This window comes from Thunnus thynnus, chromosome 4, assembly GCF_963924715.1.
Source record: "Thunnus thynnus chromosome 4, fThuThy2.1, whole genome shotgun sequence".
Taxonomy (NCBI): domain Eukaryota; kingdom Metazoa; phylum Chordata; class Actinopteri; order Scombriformes; family Scombridae; genus Thunnus; species Thunnus thynnus.
The window spans coordinates 24,789,927-24,810,992 of record NC_089520.1 but is presented as its reverse complement, the minus strand read 5'-3'; the positions used below and the strand labels follow the sequence as shown (position 1 = coordinate 24,810,992).

Genomic DNA, 21,066 nt, shown 5'->3' with positions numbered 1-21,066 from the left:
GAGAGGAGGTGCAGGGGCTGTTAAGAGAGGCTTTCTGGCCCTCTCAGAGCCTAAATTGAGTGATATTAGAGAATGGGATAAGGGATGAAGACGAACTTTCTATCTTTATTTTTAGATTTTTTTAGTATTTTTTTCAAGGGAATTTTTAGATATAGTATATCTTTATCCTCTCTGTTGTTGTTGCACTGCTGTGGGTTGGGAGGAACAGCATTTTGTTTTTTGTGTGTATGCAAATACACAAGAAAATGACAATAAACTAAATCTTTACTCTGTTTATTTTTTATTTTTTTTATTTTATTTGAATTTTATTTTATATATCATAATTTAGATTAGACAGGAGAACTGAGTCTTATTTTCAATCCAGTAGAAGGCGGTAATGCCATATTTTGGATGCAAAAACCATCTAAAAACCAACGAAGAAGAAAGTGATGGAGCGGAAGATGTGGGTCAGTAAGCAAACAAGGGAGGAGGCAGGTCGTGAACGGCAATGCGCGCTCACGATAAACTCGCCTGACGCCTTCATACGGGAACTACTACGAACTCGCTCTCCAACATGGCGGCGTCAGGTGAGGTTTATGTGGGTGATCGATCATGGTCGGTTGGGGGGAATTTCAGCGGGTTATACCTAGATACAATTAAACACATGGAGCCTGGGGATTGTTAATACCTTGCCGTATTGATCCGCGTCGTTGTCCCGTGTGTATAAATCGGTTTGTTGCTTGTTTTGGCACGGTAAAGACGTAACTGCTGGAGGGAGGCAAATGAACGAAGCAGCGACTTTACATTTTTACTTACAGATAACAGTGCGGTCTTTTCGTAACAAAATGGTTATTGCGGTGTTTAGGATGTCTAAATTTTGAGTTTATATATTATTACAAGTACTGGAGAGTGTATGACGTGTTGTGAAATGTCTCTAACTGCGTGCGGAGCTGGCACATTGCTTGTCTATAGCGGAGCTAGCCGTGGCGCTCAGAGCACCGGGCGCAAGCGCGTTTCGTGGAGGAGGGGTCGGGCCGAGCAGTCTGGGCTGCCCGAGGAGGCTCTCCACGTGTGCAGCCTTTCTCCCTGGTGTCGGTGTTTGATGAACCGGGGCAGCTGGGCCTCATTGGTCGCATCCTACACAATACTTCCCAGGCAGCTTCACAACTTTGAGGCGTCCCTTCCTTTCCGGCCAAGTCTTGCTCCGTTGATGGCGCACTTGGATCCTGGCGCTGCGACGTGCACTAGGCCCTAAAACCTAGCCAGCTAAGCAGGGATACTTACCCCGTCAGCAGTCCTTCGATGACTAAGCCCGCAAACGCATAAAGACAAAAGCGACCTACGTAGTATAATTGGTAGGCTAATAACCCGCACCTTTAGCCTCACAGTTCAGTGTTGGCCCTTACAGATGTTTACACCTTTGTAGCTCTAGCAGAAGTCAGCACAGGTAGCTCTTAGCTTGCTAATGTCATATCGTGCGGACAAATGTAAACGTTACCAAACAATCAATATATTGTTAGTTGGCGTTGAACGGTTCAAGTGACCGAGGTCAGTTAAGTTGGCCTGGTAATTGTAAACAATGACTTTGCGTTAGTGGCTTCCCCGTCTGTGTTTCTCTCTGCATGTCTGCAGGTTTTGCAACTGTGCTGCTCTCTGCATGTGTGCAGGTTGTGTAACTGTGTTTCTGTCTGCATGTGTGCAGGTTGTGTAACTGCTGCTCTCTGCATGTGTGCAGGTTCTGCTACTGTGTTTCCCCCTGCATGTGTGCAGGTTTTGTTACTGTGTTTCTCTTTGCATGTGTGCAGGTTCTGTAACTGCTCTGCTCTTTGCATGTGTGCAGGTTTTGTTACTGTGCTGCTCTCTGCATGTGTGCAAGTTTTGTTACTGTGCTGCTCTCTGCATGTGTGCAGGTTTTGTTACTGTTTTGCTCACTATATGTGTGCAGGTTTTGTTACTGTTTTGCTCTCTGCATGTGTGCAGGTTTTGTAACTGTGCGTAAAGAATGTCATGACAGCTGGAATTTTCACAATGAAGCTCACAGCCAGCTTTGTCACTCCCTTTTTTCCTGCCTCAGACCAAAACAAATCAGACCTGCTCTATGAGATGAGCTGTGTGAAGCCCCTATGGTGGCTCACAGCCGTGTATGAGGAATGTTCTGCAGTGGATATATGACTCAAGCTATGTTCCTCAAAACATGCAGCAAACATGCAACTTGGTGTTTTTAACATGTCACGATTATTGTGTCAGAATCTTTGAGCTGAACAAATAGAGGGAAACCTCTCCTAGCCAGCTGTTGAAGATTGAACATTTCTTAGTACTTGCTTACAGTGAAATTAAATTCTGTTTCTCCCAGACCGAAAAAAACGCACCTGCAGAATAACAATTCAAACAAACTTAACTTCTAAAAATATAAAATTACTAAAAATATACTTGGCAAATATGTTAGTTTCAGAAACATAAAGTAAAAGAACTATATAAATACACACAAGTACACAAGTCACTGTACAGTGACAGTTGGACAGAAAGACCACTCCCTATATGTTTTACTTTCCAATGGGAAAATAAGTCACTGTTTTTGTTATCACCACCACATTGCAGTCCCCTTATCTATCTCGCTACTCAACATTACAAATATTGGTTGTCTATGCAAAGATGCCGGTTTCCACATGAGTGGAGGCTTGCACACAAGTCTACTGAAAACCAGACTGTTGTTGTGTTGCAGTTTCAAGAATGAGTCTTTCACAGTACATTTTACTGCATTAACTATATTTTGTAATATTTCACTGTGAAGCAACAGTTGAATGCGAATACAAGTAGGCCTGATTTTGTCTAAAAAATGTCAGAAAATACTGAAAAAGGCCAGTTTTTCAGAGTGGAAGAGTTTGTCTTCATATGCATTGTTTGGTCTGATCAATAGCCCAAAACCAAAAGATAATCAGTTTATTATCATGTATGACAAAGGAAAACTTAAATTCTAACATTTGACAAGCTTATGTTCAACATTTTTACATAAATAATTAAAGCAATTATTCAGTTATCCAGATATGTCCCGATTAATGTTTTTGTTGATCAACTAATAGATTAATGGGCTAATCGTTGAAGCTCTAATTACAATCCAGTGAAGCCATTGGGGGCTTTTGACTCTGTAATGATTAACTTTTTACACCCCAACATCTGTGGCTATCCCCAAGCCCAGAGTGTGTTTTTCAGCTATCTCAAATAGATTAAATGAATCAAATTAAGGTAAATTTTATAACTCCTTAGTTGGATATAATACCACATAGTTTTTGTCATTATTACAGAAATAGTTAGTTGATGATGAAGGTTTAAGGACTTTTCTTGACAGACATCTATATGGTGAACTAGCCCCTGACTAGCATGTTTCTTCCATGTCTGATTATATACTCTCTGTTCATCTTCCCTGTAGCTAAGAAGAAGAATAAGAAGGGGAAGACCCTCACTCTGACTGACTTCCTGGCAGAGGACAGTGGAGGCAGCGGTCCAGCCCCCAGCTACCCAACCAAGTCCACTAGCTGGGCCGATGAGACTGATGACCTGGATGGAGATGGTGAGCGCATGCTGAAACAGACACACATTACGTTTTTATCTCACATCTGTCTTGCATTTTTCCGTCTAATGATAGTATAATCAATATCATCTCTGTCGCTCTGGCTCGCTCTCACCAGAGAGGAGCAAAATGAAAATGCGTTAAAGAATGCAGTTATTTGGTTGTACCATCAACATATGCAGTCTAACACTTGACTGAGCGTAAAATGAGCAACTGCACATTTCGATTTATGTGTGAATGTGTTGTCAAAGAGCTGTGCTAGTCTTTAAGTTTTACAGTGGTAAGAAAAGGTCAAGCAGATCAGTGTACCATATAGAAGAGACAACATAACACCACTTTCTCAGTTTGGATGTCACAGGGTGATAGGTGATACCTATTTTTCTTAATGTTCTCTAAGCCGTTTAAATGCATGTTGCCTAAGATAGCTGTATATGACCATGATAAATAAATTGTTAAATTCGTAAGGAGATCATATACTTCTAAATCACGACATGACATTTTGTAATACGGCTGCCTCTTACTGTTAAACTGTTCAGCCTGCAGTGCTGCTATAAAACTTGTCTGTCAGATTCAGTAATGACACTGGACACACATTTATGCTCCATATGTCAACTGTAAACTCATCGCTGCTCTGTTTTGCTTGTATTATGAAAGTAATCCACTACCTGGCTTCTATCATAGATTTCAGATGGACATTTTGAATATTAAATGGTTGTTGGATAATATTGATTCTGCCTTCCTTGCTGCCAGCAATATTTTTTGCTCTGCTGCTCGTTTTTCTTTCTGACTTACACAACTTAGTCATATTCCTCTGTGGCTCGTACAACTAAAAGTCATACTCCTTTGCATGATGCATCTACATGTGTTTTTATGAGGTTTGTGATACTTAACAATACAATTCTAATTCCACCTTTACAGACACTCATGTTGAACATTTTGTATTCTGCTGTTTTTTTGTTTTGTTTCCCCCCTTTGTCAGAGCAACACATCAATCTGGCCGTCACATGTCATCACGTGATGTGTACATAGTTCGCTTTACAGCATGTCATACAACATGGTGTCATAACTCACATTTCACACAACATTTAGTTTATGTTGAATTGTAGCTTCTATTTTGTTCCAATAGCAAATCCAGTTTTTGGTTATCAGATACTGATTTTTGGCTCAGCAATTTTGTCACAATGCTTCATTTTTTTTAACCAACATGACATTTACTTAAGTTTCTGGTGTCCTTCTTGTGTGTATTCAGATACTAGTGTGTATTCATGCATATATTTTTCCAATACAATTCACTGTGAAGTCTTGGATTAGCTTTGTGTTGCCATTTGCTTATTTTCAAATACAATAACTGCAGGAATGGAAGGACTATGTATCAAAGAGAAAATAATCTGGTTATCCCTCTAATCCCTCCACTCATCTCTCCAGTCTCGACTTCGTGGCACACGGAGGAGGATACATACCGGGCGCCGCCGATTGACCGCTCCATCCTGCCCACAGCACCCCGCTCAGCCCGTGAACCCAATATCGACCGGTCCCGACTGCCCCGCAGCCCGCCTTACACGGCCTTCTTGGGCAACCTGCCCTATGATGTCACTGAGGAATCGATCAAAGACTTCTTCCGCGGCTTGGCAGTAGGTTTAGCAAACTCACACACACACACACACACACAAATACAGCGTGGGTCTGAAAATGTATAGCACTTGGTGGTTACAGTTTCTGCAACTCTTTGTTTTGCAAATAACACAACAGTTTTCAGTTGAAGTTAGGTGTGGGAATCTCATGATTTGATTCCAGTTGGTTTCAGAATCGTTTATGTTTCAAAACAGATTCTTGATTGAATGAATAGAACAGGGGACACAATTTTCAGTCTCTTGCTCAAGTATACTGTGTGCCAAACTGGTGTGCTTAGGCCACTGAAATACAAAATGAAACATAACTGGCAGATAAGATAATTGGTCCGCAGCCTTTTTATTTTAAAAAGTTAACTGCATTAATTAATGAATAAATTAATCTGAAAGCTTCTTATAGTCTCCTGCCTGTATGAGAATAACAAAATGAGGGGGAGGTGAAGTGCTCCTCTGTGTTGTTATTAACGTCATGTCTCCAGCAGTGGAGAGCAGCCTCTCTGCTGCATGTTTGCTCCAGGGAAAGACATCGCTGTCCAACATGCTGAGCGGGCGCAGGGTTTTTGAGGTGAAACAGACTGAGCACCAAGTTATTTTCTTTGCCTCAGAGTTGGTTTAAGTTGTTTAATGCTGCAGTATGTGTTGGTCAGCCAGTCTCGTTTGTTACTGCTGATAGCTGCTTCGCTCCACTAATATTAGTCTCATAATATACTTCACGTTCATCTCGCACAGGTAATAATTTAGTCATTAAATCAAAACATGCTTGAAACCACTGTCCCGGTGCTGCACTGCCCTCACAATAGAGTTCCACCTTTTTCTTTCCATCAACATCACATGTTATTAACCAACATTTAGAAAAATCGATTTTTGCATCTAAGAATCGTTTTTTTTCCTCTCACCCCTAGTTGAAGCCTTAATTTTTTTACAGGAGCTGTAAACAAAGAATTTATCTGAACATCTAGTCAGTCTCATCTATATTCAGTGGCATGTTTTCTGTAATTAAAATCATATTTTTGAAGTTTTCATCTACACTCGCACATTGCCCTTGAGACGATGTTGTTTACACACTGGACAAATGAATTTGTGAAGCAATAAAAAACAGGACATACAGGTTAACCACTTTTCTCCCCCTTGTGTCTATAGACTGCTGTTTCAGTAGGATCATAATGTTGCTCAGCCTGTTTCTCATATTGAAGCGGTGTTAAATGAACCGTTAAAGCTATAGTTTTCATGTCTGTTAGTTTCCTCATGGAGTTGTTAGAGATTTTAAAAAAAGGTCCTTTACAGATTACAGAGCTCCCGAAAGCTGAGCTGATCATAATTCATTTTCAGAAACAGCAGAACTATTTCAGAGTGGCCATAAAATATCATAGCTGAGTAGGACCCATTGCTTAAAATGGTTACAACTGTGCAAAGCAACTAATGTTGATGAGATAACTTTGCTGATTTTTCATATTAAAGTTACCTGCAACCGTGCCAGTCCTAACCTGAATAATTGCGCATAAATTCTTGCTATTTATGTTTCACAAGGTCATGTTTTTTTGCCCTTTTTTTTCCCTCCCATTTTTCATTTTCGTACTACCATGTGTTTTTCTTCATCTTGCTTGGGTGAACTGCTTGACTCGGGGGTTTGTGTTTGTCTGAGTACGGATCAGTGCATTCTCTGTTTCATCTGTTATTCTGTCACTATCTTTGTCTTCAGATCAGTGCAGTGCGTCTGCCTCGAGAGCCCAGTAACCCAGAGAGGCTGAAGGGCTTTGGTTATGCTGAATTTGACGATGTGGAATCCCTCCTGAGGGCTTTAAGTCTCAATGAGGAGGTGAGAGGATGCAACTTGGTTTTATATTTTTGCATTTTTATTTTTACACCTGGAAGTGAACTTAAGCACGAGTTTATGTATTTACCCATAGTTATATTGCACAGTAAAGTAGCAGATTTGATGTTGTGTTGTAGCTTCATTGCATAAAATAACAAAGATGAAATTAAAATCTGTTCATGCCAACAGAATCTGGGCAACCGAAGGATCCGTGTGGATATTGCAGACCAGTCTAATGATAAAGGTACTATGCAAATTTTTTTGCTGTGACTTTTTCTGTCCTCTCTGTGTCTCAAACAGCAGTATGTCCTTCAGTCTTCAAATGTAAGTCGGTCCATTATGTAATAAACATATCATATCCTCTTCTTCACACGCTAGAGAGAGATGGTGGACTCATGGGAGGCCGTGACAGGGGTGGACGGATGGCAGACATGGGCCCTGACAAGACAGACAGCGACTGGAGGGCTCGGCCCAGTGCAGACGCTGACGATGGACCTCCCAGAAGAGATGATGCCTTTGGAGAGAGTAAGTCATAACTGTCTTTGTTTAGACTTACACTAATTTGTATACATCTTACACATAATCCCAGGATAATTCCTAGTAGCTGTTTTGAGGACCGATTTCTTAGAATCACTGGTGTCAATCCCAATTTCATAGGAGTCCTATGACAATATTAGTTTGTTAAAACAGACTAAATTGAAAGTGTTTGAACTTGCTGACTTTGCAAGAGGAGATTTTCCAGACATTACTTCATGCTTGTGATAATGCTCGCCGTTGAATAGCTAACTTTTTAAATGTTCCAAAATGTTAGTTATAATCAGTAATAATCATTTTTCCAAAATGTTGACTTGTCTGCAAAAAATGATGCATTCCTTCCTTCAACTGGAACTAAATCATTAGCAGAGAAGCTGCTCATGTCAAAAACAGTATTGTTATTACAATGCTTGCAGGATCTCGAGACCGTTATGAGTCAGATCGTTACAGAGATGGTCCACGGCGGGACAATGACCGTTATGACGGTGGAAGAGACCGCTACCGGGATCGCTATGATGACAGAGACCGCAGAGACTACGATAGAGGAGGTGAGAACTTCTGCTTGTTTGGTCCCTGTGTTGGTTGTCAAAGGTACATGGGATTCAAATCCATCCAGCAGTATCAGCAGTCGTTAGGCTTATTCATCATCTTAAAAACATACCCATCCTAATCAAATCATGGGTTTGCACGACTCCCTGATTACCCTGCTGCAACCGTGATTGGGTATGTTGCTTCATCTGTTTTCCAGCATCACACTGTTGTATGTTCATCCCTTACTCATTTTCTCTCCTGTCCTGCTATCTTTCTAGGTTTTGACTCTCGTGGTGGAGGAGGTCGTCGTGCCTTTGGCAGCGGCTTCCGCCGTGATTACGATGACAGTCGGGGTAGCAATGACCGTTATGGTGACAGGGATCGTTATGGCGACCGTGACGGTGACCGGTATGAACGGCGCGATGACAGGCGTGAGGAGAGAGGTGTGAGCAAAAAGTTAATTATATAATAATGTTTGGTCTGTTTTTGTATATGATTGTTGCAGAATCTCAAATAAGGTTATTTCAATGTTTGAGTTTATGGGAGTTACTTTTGTTGGTATTTTGTGTTCAATAATATTTATAAGGATGCCCCTACCAAGGGTTTCCAACCCTGATCACAGTCCGAGTCCTTTCATGCTGATATCAAGTCAAACTCAATACTTACTTTTCTCTAGAAGACACAGCTGCCAAGTGCACAACAAAATGACATGTAGAACTTAAATCATCCCAAAATCTTTATGTGCAAAACATGCTCAGTATATGTAATAAAAATACTTAAATACATTTAAGCAGAAGACGTGCTGTGTTGAATAAATATATATCTGGCACATTGAACATCTGTAGCCTAAATCTAGCACACCTTATTTTTCCACAAGCTATTCAATCTAAATACTGGAGGTCCTGGGTCAAAACTATACTCTCTGAAAATGAGAAGCTGCTCCCTGATATGATGATATGACCCCTGAAATGACCTACTCGGCTCCAGTAATGATCCTTAGGATCAGGTCTGGACATCCCAAATTATTTACCATGAATTGTAATAATATATTAGGAATGAAAATGTATGTAGTGTGAATTTATGAATTGTTGTATTTTTACACTCCTCTCAGAATTTGTAATCAAGCTGCTCTGTAGTGAATTCAGAGATTGTTAATAACGTTCATAGCCAGACCACAATGTACTTACATTGCCCTTCTTTTTGCTCACTCCAGCTCCCCAGCAGAGACCCAAGTTGAACCTGAAGCCCCGTAGCGTGCCCAAGGAGGAAGAAGGTAGTGGTGGTGGTGGTGGTTCTTCCGCAGGTGCAGCTCCGACCTCCGGCAGCAGGGCCTCATCCATCTTTGGTGGTGCTAAGCCAGTTGACACAGCAGCCAAGGAGAGGGAGGTAGAGGAGAGGCTGAAGAAAGAGGAAGAGAGGCTGCAGAGGCAACTGGAGGAAGACAAGGGTCGAGGACCCGACAGAAAGATGCGAGACAGGTCAGGGGTTGAACATTAATATGTGGATGTAAAAATGTAAAATCATTTGATGGTTCTACTGGTCATAAAGGCTAATTTTGATTCAATGTTTTGGAAGGAGTGCAGGTTATTTACACTTCAATACAATTCAGTTTTGCTAAGCTTTGCTATTGTTTTCAGGGACCCAAGCTGGCGCAATGAGGAATCTCATACTGAGCGATCTCGCACAGGAAGTGAGTCTTCACAGCAAGGAAGCACTTCTGGAAGAGGTGAGATGCCTGTGTATTTCATTTTGACATAGCTTGCCTGCAGGAATCTCGTTTCTCCTTGTAAACCTGAAGGGGCAAAATGGCACTTGTAGGTGACTGTGCATCTAATTGTTTTTCTGTCATTATAAAACGTTGAACCAATGCACAGTTTTCATCATAGGACCTCTGTTCTATCACTTACATCCTAATAATGAAGCCCTGTAAACCACTGAAGTCCCAGTCTTTAGTTTGTTGAAACAGAAATCAAACTTTTATATGTTTAGCAAAAGGATAATTGCCCTGGAAATCTCCTTTTCTAAACAACATCTCATCCTTTTATCTGCCAGCTTCACGGTGTCGAGATAGCGAGCGCTCTGGGGAGAATGAGGTTTTCAGTGGGAGAGAAGATGAACCCTCATCCCCTGGGGCCTCCCCACGGCCTCCCTCCTCCAAGGAGCCGCTGAAGGTGATGCCTGCGCCTCCTCCCAAGGAGAACGCCTGGGCCAAGAGAAGTGCGGTCAGCACAAGCTCTAGCGAGGGTGATAGGCGACCCCCAGTCTCCCCCGTCTCCCCAAGTGGTTCAGCTCCTCCTAAGCTCAGGTGAGAACACAATCAGGACAAATGTTAGGAAGGCTTTCAGGAATGTGCTGTTGAGAAACAAGTTCTTTTTAAGCACAAAGAATAGAACAAATATTTTTCTTCACACCTAAAACTGGCTATCACAGACTTGTAGAGTGCAGTCTTAAAAAGTTAAGCTTTCATTTCAGTGTTTTGTATGTTTTCCTGACTGTCCTTACTTTCTCTTTAGCTCCTCAAGTTCTGCAGATGAAAGAGGATCTGGAAAGGGTAAGGCCGACTGATGAGTGCCCAACACTGGTGATTTTACCATAACCAAACCTCAGTGTTGACTAATAAGAATACAACTGAAGAGTCAGTGTGACGCTTGCACTGTCAAACTTCATTTATTTGGCCTTCATAATCAAAAAATGACTTAACAAAACAAAGAAAACTGAAGAAGGAAGACTTTTATGGAAACAAAGACACTTTGCTGATAAATCAGCAGTCCCCAAAGTCAGCAGCCACATTAGCGACCCCATGAGATGACAAAGATGATTACATCATTCACATCATTATATTACGGTGGCCAGTTTAGGATGTCTCGGACTTCTTTTATCAGGCTCAGCTCTACTGTCAGATACTGTCAGATTTGGCTCAGCTTTCACCCGCCTATGCTGTACTTCATCAGCTTCAATTGTACTTGCTCATCTGTGCTTTGCGCTAAAAGCTGACATCAGCATGTTAACATGCATGTCCACAAGTATACAATGTTAGAATGCTAACAGGAAGTATGCTGACATGCTAATGTTAGCATGTTAAATGTCAGCATCCATCTTAATTACTGCTGATGGGAATTCAGTGATTAGTTTTAGAGGTATCCTGTCATGAACTGAAGTGTTGGGCACGCAGAGATCTTTGACCAGAAACAAAGCCAAAGTTTGTCACTAAACAAAGTAATTTGGATTCGTCCCCTGGAGGCTGTGAATGTCTCTACCTAATTTCATGGCAGTTCATCCAATACAGTCCCTCCAGGAAATGGCAATCTTGGAATCGCAAAAATGAATGCAAATTCAGTATTTGCAGGGCCTTGCAATTTTGCAAAATTCTGGCGATTTCTCCATGTTAAGGTGCTACTATGAAGATTTTGACATCAATATATCATAAATTTTAATGTCCATACCTTGCGATGTGAATGAAAGACAATTGCACATCAAAGTACATCGATATCCTCTATTTGTGTTAAAATATTGAACGTTTTTTCCTCAACTTGCAATTTTTGTCCCACAATTTTACTGCAAAAAAATCACAAAATTTCACAAAGTGCATAGCAATTTTTGAGAAAGGCGGCTAAAAAATCAGGCATTTTTTATCACAACAATCGCAAAAAAACAAAATTCTGGAGGGACTGATAGATATCAAGATATTTTCAGTCTTTTTACAGACAAACAGGCAGACAATCCTGGCTAAAATGTTCTCTGTGTAGAATGTTTCTGAAAGTGTAATATTTTTTTAAACATCTGACAGCCCTCATAAAATTGCATTTGGGACTGACTACAGTGTCCTTGTGTCTTTTCCTTATTGAAGGACTTATTGTGGACTTGCTTGCTTGACAGCTTCAGTTAAGTGTGGCTGTGACAGAAAGTTAATCTCTAAGGACATTTGCACACTTGAGCTCTTGTAAAGATTTATTTTTGAAACCATTCATGTTGAAATGCTGCTGATATGAAAGTTGTTTTGAAACTCGTGTGGTCCTATAGCCTGTTTTTTAAAAGTGATTTGCAAGCACTGCCTACGAACAATGGTGGTAGAGTCACATCTCACAAGTGACTGTTGATCAAAAATTGCAGATAAATTTGCAAGTCCTACTGGACTCTTACATTCTCATGCGTGGGTGGCTAGTATGGAGTTTGTTTTGATTAATTAAACGTGCTAAAATCAGCAAAAGGGAAATGATCTCATGTTGCAAATTTGATGAAACGGACCCCATAATGGCTGAGGGAAAAGAGGGGTCTAGGGTCAAGTTCATTCAGTGGTGTTAGCCACCAAGTAGGCTTGGGCAGTATCTGTTTTTACATACCTTCCTGATATTTCACCAGGGTATACGGTATATGTAGGTATATTTGTTTAAAAAAAAAAAAAAAAACAAACGCTGAGCTGCTGGTGATAGAAGTCATTGTAGCATGTATGACATTTCTAGAGGTGATGCGGTGGCCAGGGTTTTTTTAATACTTGCACCCACCCAACAAATTATGAGAGCCAATCCACACCACCCAACCTGCAAAAATATGCGTCAATCAACCACCCAGACCCGACCCAAACCACAAACCACCAACTATGCAGAAAATACGTTATGAATATGAGTGCTTAGGTGGAAGTACAAGGCAAAAATTCATCCAGTACCACAGCAGAGAAATGGCTGAATAAATGTCAGGTACAAGCTTACTGTAGGCCAGCAGATGAATATCAGCTCCAACAAAGAAAAGTCTTGCAAGTTTCATTCACTGCAAACATAAAAAGACACATCTCATTATTTTCCCTGGTATATACCCTGGTATACCATAATGCTACCCAAGCCTACCACCAAGCCTGACTCACTTACAGGAAGGGGGTTTCACACTATATCATATTTCAGTGTATCATAAAGAGAGCATGTCTGACTGGAGCAGGCCATGAGCTCATCTTCCTGCTGAGAATACACCGATCAACCACAACATTAAAACCACTGACAGGTGAAGTGAATAACCTTGATTATCTCATTACAATAGCATTTGTCAAGGGCTGGGCTATATTAAGCAGCACGTGAACAGTCAGTTCTTGAAGTTAAAAAAAGCAGGCAAGCGTAAGGATCTGAGCAATTTTGGCAAGGGCTAGATTGTGATGGCTAGACAACTGGGTCAGAGCATCAAAACATCAGGTCTGGTGAGGTGTTCCCGATTTTGCAGTGGTCAGTATCTACCGAAAGTGGTCCAAGGAAGGACAACCGGTGAACCTGCGACAGGGTCAAGGGAGCCCAAGGTTCATTGATGCGTGTGGGGAATGTAGGCTAGCCCATCTAGTCCGATCCCACAGAAGAGCTACTGTAGCACAAATTGCTGAAAAAGTTAATGCTGGCTATGATAGACAGGTGTCAGAACACACAGTCCATCGCAGCTTGCTACGTATGGGGCAGTGTAGCCCATACTGCACATACACCGCCAACAGTGCCAAAAATGGGCACGTTAACATCAGAAATGTACCATGGAGCAATGGAAGAAGGTGGCCTACTTTAATGAATCATGTTTTCTTTTGCATCTTGTGGATGGCTGGGTGCCTGTACGTTGTTACCTGGGGAAGAGATAGCACCAGGATGCATTATCGGAAGAAGGCAAGCTCACAGAGACAGGGTGATGCTCTGGGCAATGTTCTGCTAGGAAACCTTGGGTACTGGCATTCATGTGGATGCAACGGTATTCCCTGATAGCAGTGACCTCTTTCAGCAGGATAATGCGCCCTGACACACCACAAAAATTGTTCAGAAATGGTTTGAGGAACATGACAAACAATTCAAGGTGTTACCTTGGCCTCCAAAATCCAGAGACCTCAATCCGATTGAGCATCTGTGGGATGTGCTGGAAAATGGAGTCCGATCCATGGAGACCCGACCTCGCAACTTACAGTACATAAAGGTTCTGCTGCTAACGTCTTGGTGCCAGATACTAGAGGACACCTTCAGAGGTCTTGTGGAGTCCATGCCTCGACGGGGCAGTGCTGTTTTGGTGGCACAAGGGGGACGTACACGATATTAGGCGGCAGGTTTTAATGTTGTGGCTGATCGGTCGGTGTATGTTCATTACAAGGGGAGCACAAAAACATGTCTCACAAGATAAGCTTGTGTTGTTGAACAACCATTTTTTGAGAAATATACAGTATAGCTTTACTGATGCAGCAAAACTCTGTGCTCTCAGGCGTAATTGGTGCTCATTGTGGAGAGAATTATTCAACAAATACTCAAAAGTGGCATAAATCATGCAGAATAATATGAATTCGGATCTGCAAACAATGAAATCTCAAGTTCAGACCCAAGCAATCTAGCTAAATGTGAGGACTTTGAATATCTGCAGTGCTGTATCAGAGTAGGGCTTGTTTGTTTAATTTCTTGGAAACCTTCGGCACAACTTTATAGCCAATATCAAATTTAAAAGAAATCAGCTCAGCTTGCATACAAGCAATTGTGCACCTCTCATTTGGCCCCTCATCAGTGACTTAACACTTCTTGAATCCAACCCGGTGGCTTTTGATGCTGCAGTGTGTTGTGAGTGTAGTCTACTGTATTAATTCCATCAACGTCCCTTCACTCAACTGTCTGGCTTCTCCTTTAAGATGAGAACAAGGCTGACGGTGTGCGTCGGGACCGGGGGCCCCCACGGGCAAGAGGGGGGCCTGCAGGGCCTGGAGCAGGGCGGGGCCGAGGAGAGGGTCCCAACAGAGACCGAAGAAAGGAGGCAGACAGGTCAGCCATCCAAAGCTAGCAACTCCAACGTTCTACATTAGACATGGAGGAATTTATCAGGGCATCTGTAAAGAGTGGCCTATGCTCAGCTACACAACTGATGATGCATTCATCGTTCCTAGTGTTATGGACACCAGAATTTTGGGTGTGCATATTTAATACTTTTACTACTATAAATAGTTACAGTCCCCATGATGGTAGTACAGGAAATGATCAGTTTCAGCACTAAAGCATCAACAGTACAGCATAAACTAGAATTGAGATTTGGGACATCACTGAATCTTAATTGTAGATGTTTTTCTCCTCTTTTCTGAAATGAGGACTGAGCACTTGGTGAGCATTGTGTGAACTGGATGCCAAGCAGCTCGTAGATGTAAATTTTCAAGTGATCAAAGTGAGCATCATTTGTGCTCTTTTAGTGTTTTGTCTTTAGATCTGTGCGTGTTTGAGTATTCACAGCAAGGGTTATCTTTCCGCTGGTGAGCCCTGCCAATAAATTTTAACCTTAGGGTTCGTTCTGATTGTAGAAAGGATAACAGAAGAGACCGAGACTCCAGACCACCACCAGAGCCAAAGAAATACGAAGAAACCCCAACCCCCGTAAGTCCTTCACTGGGCATCAAAGTCTGACTGAATAAGTGCAAAGTTTTATTCTTCAGTAAAGGGTTTCCCTGAAGCCTCGAGTTGTTTTGACCAGAGCTCCCCTTGTACGTTGTAGTTTATTTCCAGTGGATGAACAGCCCATCAGTCCTAAAATCATTTCCCTGAGTGTTCTTGGACGTTACCTTTTTATTATGTAAAGATCCTTGAAAAAGTTTGACATCTTTTTCTTGCATATGCTGTATTTGTGCAGCATCCAAAGCTACTGTGTTGATTGTTTTGCTGTTTTGCTGTTGTTGTTTTTTTACAGAAGTTCAGCTCAGCCAGTAAATACGCCGCTTTGCTAATGGATGGAGACCAAGGAGACGACGCTGAGGATGTCGAATAGAAAGAAAATAACAAGAAAAGGCCCAAGAGCGCAAGAAGAGGAGAAAAATGATGAACGCAGAAAAAAATAATCTCACATACATAGCTTATGAAAAATCTCCTCACATGGAAGAGGCTCCTGGGAGGACATCACTCCCTTCCTCCCTCCTTTCCTTCTTCAAACCTGTCCTTTACTTTCAAACCTCCCACCCATCCTCCTTCCCCTTCCCCACCTTCAGGACTTTTCAGGTTCTAAAGAATAATAGTCACATACTGGACTTGTTTTAAATGGAAAAAAGGAGTAGCTGACACATGGAAAAGTGATGATAACATTGAATTAATTGTAATAAATAAATGGAAAAAGTGAGGAAAAAAAATGAATTTGTATATTTGTGCATCACAGTTGTGGTAAGATTGGATCTGATGACAGAAGATGTACTTACTAAATTTTATCAATCTTTGACTTATTAACTTGCATAATTAATAGTTAAAATACACCATGTCAATTCATTATAAGCCATTTTATTAGTAATTTTATAATACCAATTCTTAAGCAAATTTGTTCTTTAAAAATTGGTCAAGAATCCTGTCTTCCAGTACTAGTCACAGATGCTGAAACTGGGTACTGATTTAAAAACATTTTTCCATCATGTATGCACCATTCAACAAATCATTGATTGAATTTGTTCTGAACTGGACTGAGTATTACTATATTACATCCAGTGACTGTAATTCATACGAGGTACAGTGTTGCAGGAGAGACTTGTATGTCAAAGAGAAACGCAGCCGCCACATGATTCTCACTCTTGAGAATCAATCAAGTGCCATTACTGTTATTCCCAATCATTGTATAGATGTCTCTCTATTTCCACACCTTCTGATGAAATAATCATATCAATTAAAGGCTCATTTGGTCTCATTTCTAGCCATCCTAAGAGTCTCCACAGCTGTCTAAATCATTCACTCTTCCTGAAGGGAGGAATACAAATATTTGGGGAAAGTCTGGAGTTGCTAATGGTAGGTTGTGAAGATTTTCATGACATAAGAATTTGTCTTCCAATTTGCAATAAATTGGGGTCATTATGTACATTCATATAGTATGTGGTCATTGTATATGTCTGCGTTACTGTAGGGATTAAGCCGGAGTGTGTAAAATACAAATTTAAAGCATACAGCACTTCTGTATCCCTTATTAACAGCGTACTTGAATGCACCATTTTAAATGAACCATGTAACCATGTTAGTGGCAGCATGGCAAGTTGCATCATGACACGCATCACTTTAAGGTGCAACAACAAAGTATTTTTCTCCGCTAACTGCTCTCCTGGTGTGGTCTGTGAGGCAGAAAATTTCCAGGGTGTTTCTTCAGTCTCGGCCCCCTGCTGAGGACTCGACTCCTGGTGGCAGCTGGTTAGGATCCTGCTGAGCTTCACATGCCACACACACACGCAAGGGATCTGCAGGGCACTCACTTTACTTTTAGATAGGCCTCTTAAAAGCAGGGCTCTCTTTACTGAAGACAAGCAGTTTATTAAGATTCACAAGTGTCCAATGTTTTATATACAGTGGTGGAAGAAGAACTCAGGTCTTTACTTAAGTAAAAGTATGAATACAGCAGTGTAAAAATACTCCATTACAAGTAAAAGTCCTGCATGAAAAGTATTAGCAGCTTGATGTATTAAGGTATTGCAGTAAAAGTAGTGGTTTGGTCCCTCTGACTGATATATTATTATATATGACATCATTATATTATTAATACTGAAGCATCAGTGTTAGAGCACCATGTTACTGTTCTAGCTGCTGGAGGTGGAGCTGGTTTGAACTACTTTATATACAGTTAGCTAGTTTAGTCCAATGGTTCTCAACTTAGGTGTCGGGCCCCTCCAAAGGGTCACCAGATAAATCTGAGGGGTTGTGAGTTGATTAATGGGAGAGGAAAGAAGAAAAAACGAAGCTCTGATACACAAATAGATTTCAGTTTTTGGACTTTTTCTCTAATCTTCGATTTTTGGTGAAATATTGGATCAATTGAACATTTATTCAAATGAAACCATGTGAGAAGTTTAGAGGGAAAAATCGCTATTTGGTGGATCTGTTAACAACTCCTAGACATCTGAAATGTGACCCTGACAACACACTGCTTTTTGTAAGAGAAAAAGCTTTTTCAAAAGCCAGAAAGATTGGAAACCACTGTTTTCATTGTCAACAATGTATTGTATTTTAAAAGCTTGTTATATTATCCATTGTGTCAAATCTTTATCTGAAAAGTAACTAAAGTTGTTAGATAAATGTAGTGGAGTAGAAAGTACAATATTTCCCACTGAAATGTAGTGGAGTTGAAGTATAAAGTAGCATGAAATGGAAATACTCAAGTAAATTACAAGTACCTCAAAACTGTACTTAAGTACAGTACTTGAGTAAACGTTCTTAGTTACTTTCCACCACTGTAAATATAATAATTACTCATATGTTAGAGTAATTGATCCCGTGTTTCACAGAGCACACTATTTTCATAGTACATTGTTAATATTGAACTTTAGTGGCCACTTGGGGAGCATAAAGTGGGTGGTGGGTATGAGACCGAACGATGCTGACTGTGTATGTGAAGTATCAGTTGCCTTTGTAAATGAGTAAACAAAGGAAATATAAAGTTTATATACTTCAAATTTAAAATAATGACTTTTTTTATATATATTAAATCCGCAATATAATTTTTCACTTGTGCAATTTTGCCTAAAACGGATGAAAATAATAAAATTAATGATGGCTGAATTCAATTTGGCTGCTTCAAGTTTCAGGGTCCTACTGTTGTGCATGCTGAGTCACTGTCACACTGTCATGTCTTACTGGGACACTTGAATAGAACAGAGCCATTTTTAATGTTATTAACTACACCTGTGCTTTTCCTACTGTGACAAGTCAAAAAAGTCTAAAAGGCCTCTGTGACTGACATGGCACTAATAAGGGAAGTCAAGAAGATCTTCTACCTGAATTCGAAAAAAAATATGAAGAAAAAAGTGAAAATGGAAGGAAATTGTCTCTAACATTTTGCACTTTCGACATATATTTCTGCGTAGTATTTCTCTTCATACCAGGTTGCAATGTCAGTGTGTGTCAGTGAAAAGAGTGCTGCATCCACCCACCGCCAGCCCCCACCTCATCCGCCATATGAGTCAGCAACTGGTCCACACAGGAGGGTCCTTCTTTCCACATCAAGCCACAACCTTGCTGGGGTTTGTGTGTCATTCGTGTCCCTCGTGTCCTGTCCCTATGTCCCTGCATTAACAATTTTCCAATGATCATGCCCAGATTCATTTCATGCACAGTATATAATCTGTTGATTACCAGAGAGAATGTCATGGTCATGGTCATGAAGTACACGTGTCTGCTGATGTCTGCACTGCAACTGCGACACAGAGGCATCTCTGAAGTTGCTGAAAATCTTCTAAATTCCTAAGCACACACACACACAAGTGATTTTCTTGCACTTAATGTGATGGAACGCATGTTTAATGGTTTGTCACCTAATTTAGCTTGCAGCCACGGATTTGTCTCACTTTTAAAACCAAAGACTGCTTTGTATGGCTTAACTGGGGGCTAAAAACATGGTTTTAGAAAGAGCTTATTGTTGGAAATTTTCCTCTCACATCCCCAGAACCCTATAGCTTAAAGCCGTTTTTTGTCAGGAGAATCCAGTTTGAGGAAATACAGCCGTGTGTGTTTCTGTGTGAGTGTGTTATTGAGAGAGAGAGAGAGCTGCAGTCTGGAGGAATTTAACGAGGGCAGCGCAGATCTAAGATTTAAACACAGAGCCTATCATTGTTTTCATCTCAGTGGAGAGAGCAGCGTGCAACTGAGGGAGTAAAGAGAGGACATTAATGTTGCTGTCATGTGTCTGCTACCTCCTATCAAACAGGTGGTTGGAGTACAGAACAGCCAGCATTTTCACACCTGAGAGACGTGCGGAGATATAATGAGAGATATTAATTGACAAAGGAGAGCGGAGCCTCTTTGCTCCACTTGTTTACAACCCAGGCGAAGCTGATAGAAAACTCAAGCACCTCCTTACGACGAGCTGAGAGGAAGTAGAAGTGGGATCAGCGCTATCCAGCCTACAGTATGTTCTCATGTGCAAAGTTACAGAGTCTAGAGGGATGACGTGTTTGAAAGAAGCTCTATCTAATCACTCCCCCATGAGGAAGAGGAGAGCGAGAGGGGTTGAAGTGAAGCCAAAGGAAAGGGGAAGGGCCTGACATCAACGAGCCAAAACAGCTGCCCCCTTCTCCCCCATGGAGAGAAAGCAAGAGAAGCCTGATGGAGCGAGAGAGGGGAAGACTGGAGGGTCTGTAAGTACGTGTGGAGCAGGAGAGAGAGCGCCGTACGAGACGTTTAAGGGTTTGTAGAGGCAAAGAGAGAAAGAGGTATTGGCAAGTGGAAAGGGGGAAGGGAAGAGAGAGAGAGAGGTGGTGAGTGTATGCTTGCATGCTTTCCGAGTGAGGATAGCCAGAGAGCAAGGGACAGGGAAGAGTGTAAGAGGAGAGGGGAGGAAAGAGTGGAAGGTCTGTGCTTGGTGACACTTCTTGGAGGGGAGAAAGAGGGTTGTAAGAGGAGAGGGGAAAGGGGGGAATAGGCAGGACAAGCTGTTAGATAGAAGGTGTGAGGAGTCACTAGGGGGAAGAAGGAACATGCTGCAGAGGTCCCTTAGAAGACTGCCAGAAACATAAGGAGGCCCTTCAAACATGAAGTGTTGAGAGGAGGAAAAAGAAGAGGGACCTTCTGGAGTAAAAAAGCACTCGTCCAGGAGGAGCGGATAATAGCTGACGAAACTGAAGATACAAGGGGAAAGAGGTATCTGCTGGAAGTATGGGGTGCATTCACAGCACGAGCACTGGCAGGTTGAAGAAACATGGACCTGACGCAGGAGGAATCCCCGTAAAGGCCCCTGAGGTACATCCTGAAATCCTGCAACTTGCTGAGGTGAGTGAATAACGGGTCTGTAGGGAACTGTAAACATTCGGCAGAAATGTGCTGCTTATGATCATACGCTGAGTCCATGCATAACATTTCTAACAGCATAAGAGCATTTTGGACTGAAGGATAAACAGAGCAAAGCATAATGATAGAACTAGAAGCTGATTTTTGTTTAACTTTCAGACACAACACTTTCATTACACACTAGCAATGGACATCAAGCAAAGGAATCCAAAGAATTACCAAGTTTCTAAATTAAAAGCTGTTTCCCGCTTATGAAATATTCCTCCTCTATGTGTTGTTGTTAGACATAACAGAAGCATG

At 41.4% G+C, this 21,066-nt stretch overlaps 2 protein-coding genes across 6 annotated transcripts in view; both read left to right on the top strand.

Annotated features, from left to right (window-relative positions):
- The first annotated feature begins 431 nt into the window (after positions 1-431).
- Positions 432-16,864, top strand: eif4ba (eukaryotic translation initiation factor 4Ba). 3 transcript variants are annotated; one of them, XM_067587861.1, is made up of 15 exons: positions 432-566; positions 3,407-3,547; positions 4,973-5,178; positions 6,875-6,991; positions 7,178-7,232; positions 7,367-7,513; positions 7,939-8,070; positions 8,332-8,496; positions 9,267-9,531; positions 9,691-9,779; positions 10,106-10,358; positions 10,567-10,604; positions 14,676-14,805; positions 15,333-15,405; positions 15,716-16,864. In XM_067587861.1, exons 1-15 carry the CDS (start codon positions 554-556, stop codon positions 15,791-15,793), a joined length of 1,902 nt encoding a protein of 633 aa, XP_067443962.1. In that variant the 5' UTR covers positions 432-553; the 3' UTR covers positions 15,794-16,864. The 3 variants fall into 3 exon arrangements, with proteins under 3 accessions (XP_067443962.1, XP_067443963.1, XP_067443964.1); XM_067587862.1 differs by lacking the exon at positions 14,676-14,805; XM_067587863.1 differs by lacking the exons at positions 14,676-14,805; positions 15,333-15,405 and having other exon boundaries at positions 433-566.
- Positions 16,865-19,857: 2,993 nt separating this feature from the next.
- The window catches only part of LOC137181818 (tensin-2-like), a 31,753-nt gene continuing 30,544 nt past the window's right edge, over positions 19,858-21,066 (top strand). The window contains exon 1 of one of the 3 annotated variants that reach the window (XM_067587857.1): positions 19,858-20,748. In XM_067587857.1, coding sequence (XP_067443958.1) covers positions 20,635-20,748 — 114 coding nt within the window. In that variant the 5' untranslated portion in view covers positions 19,858-20,634. The remainder of the gene's footprint in view (positions 20,749-21,066) is intronic. The other 2 variants (XM_067587856.1, XM_067587858.1) reach the window with 2 other exon arrangements.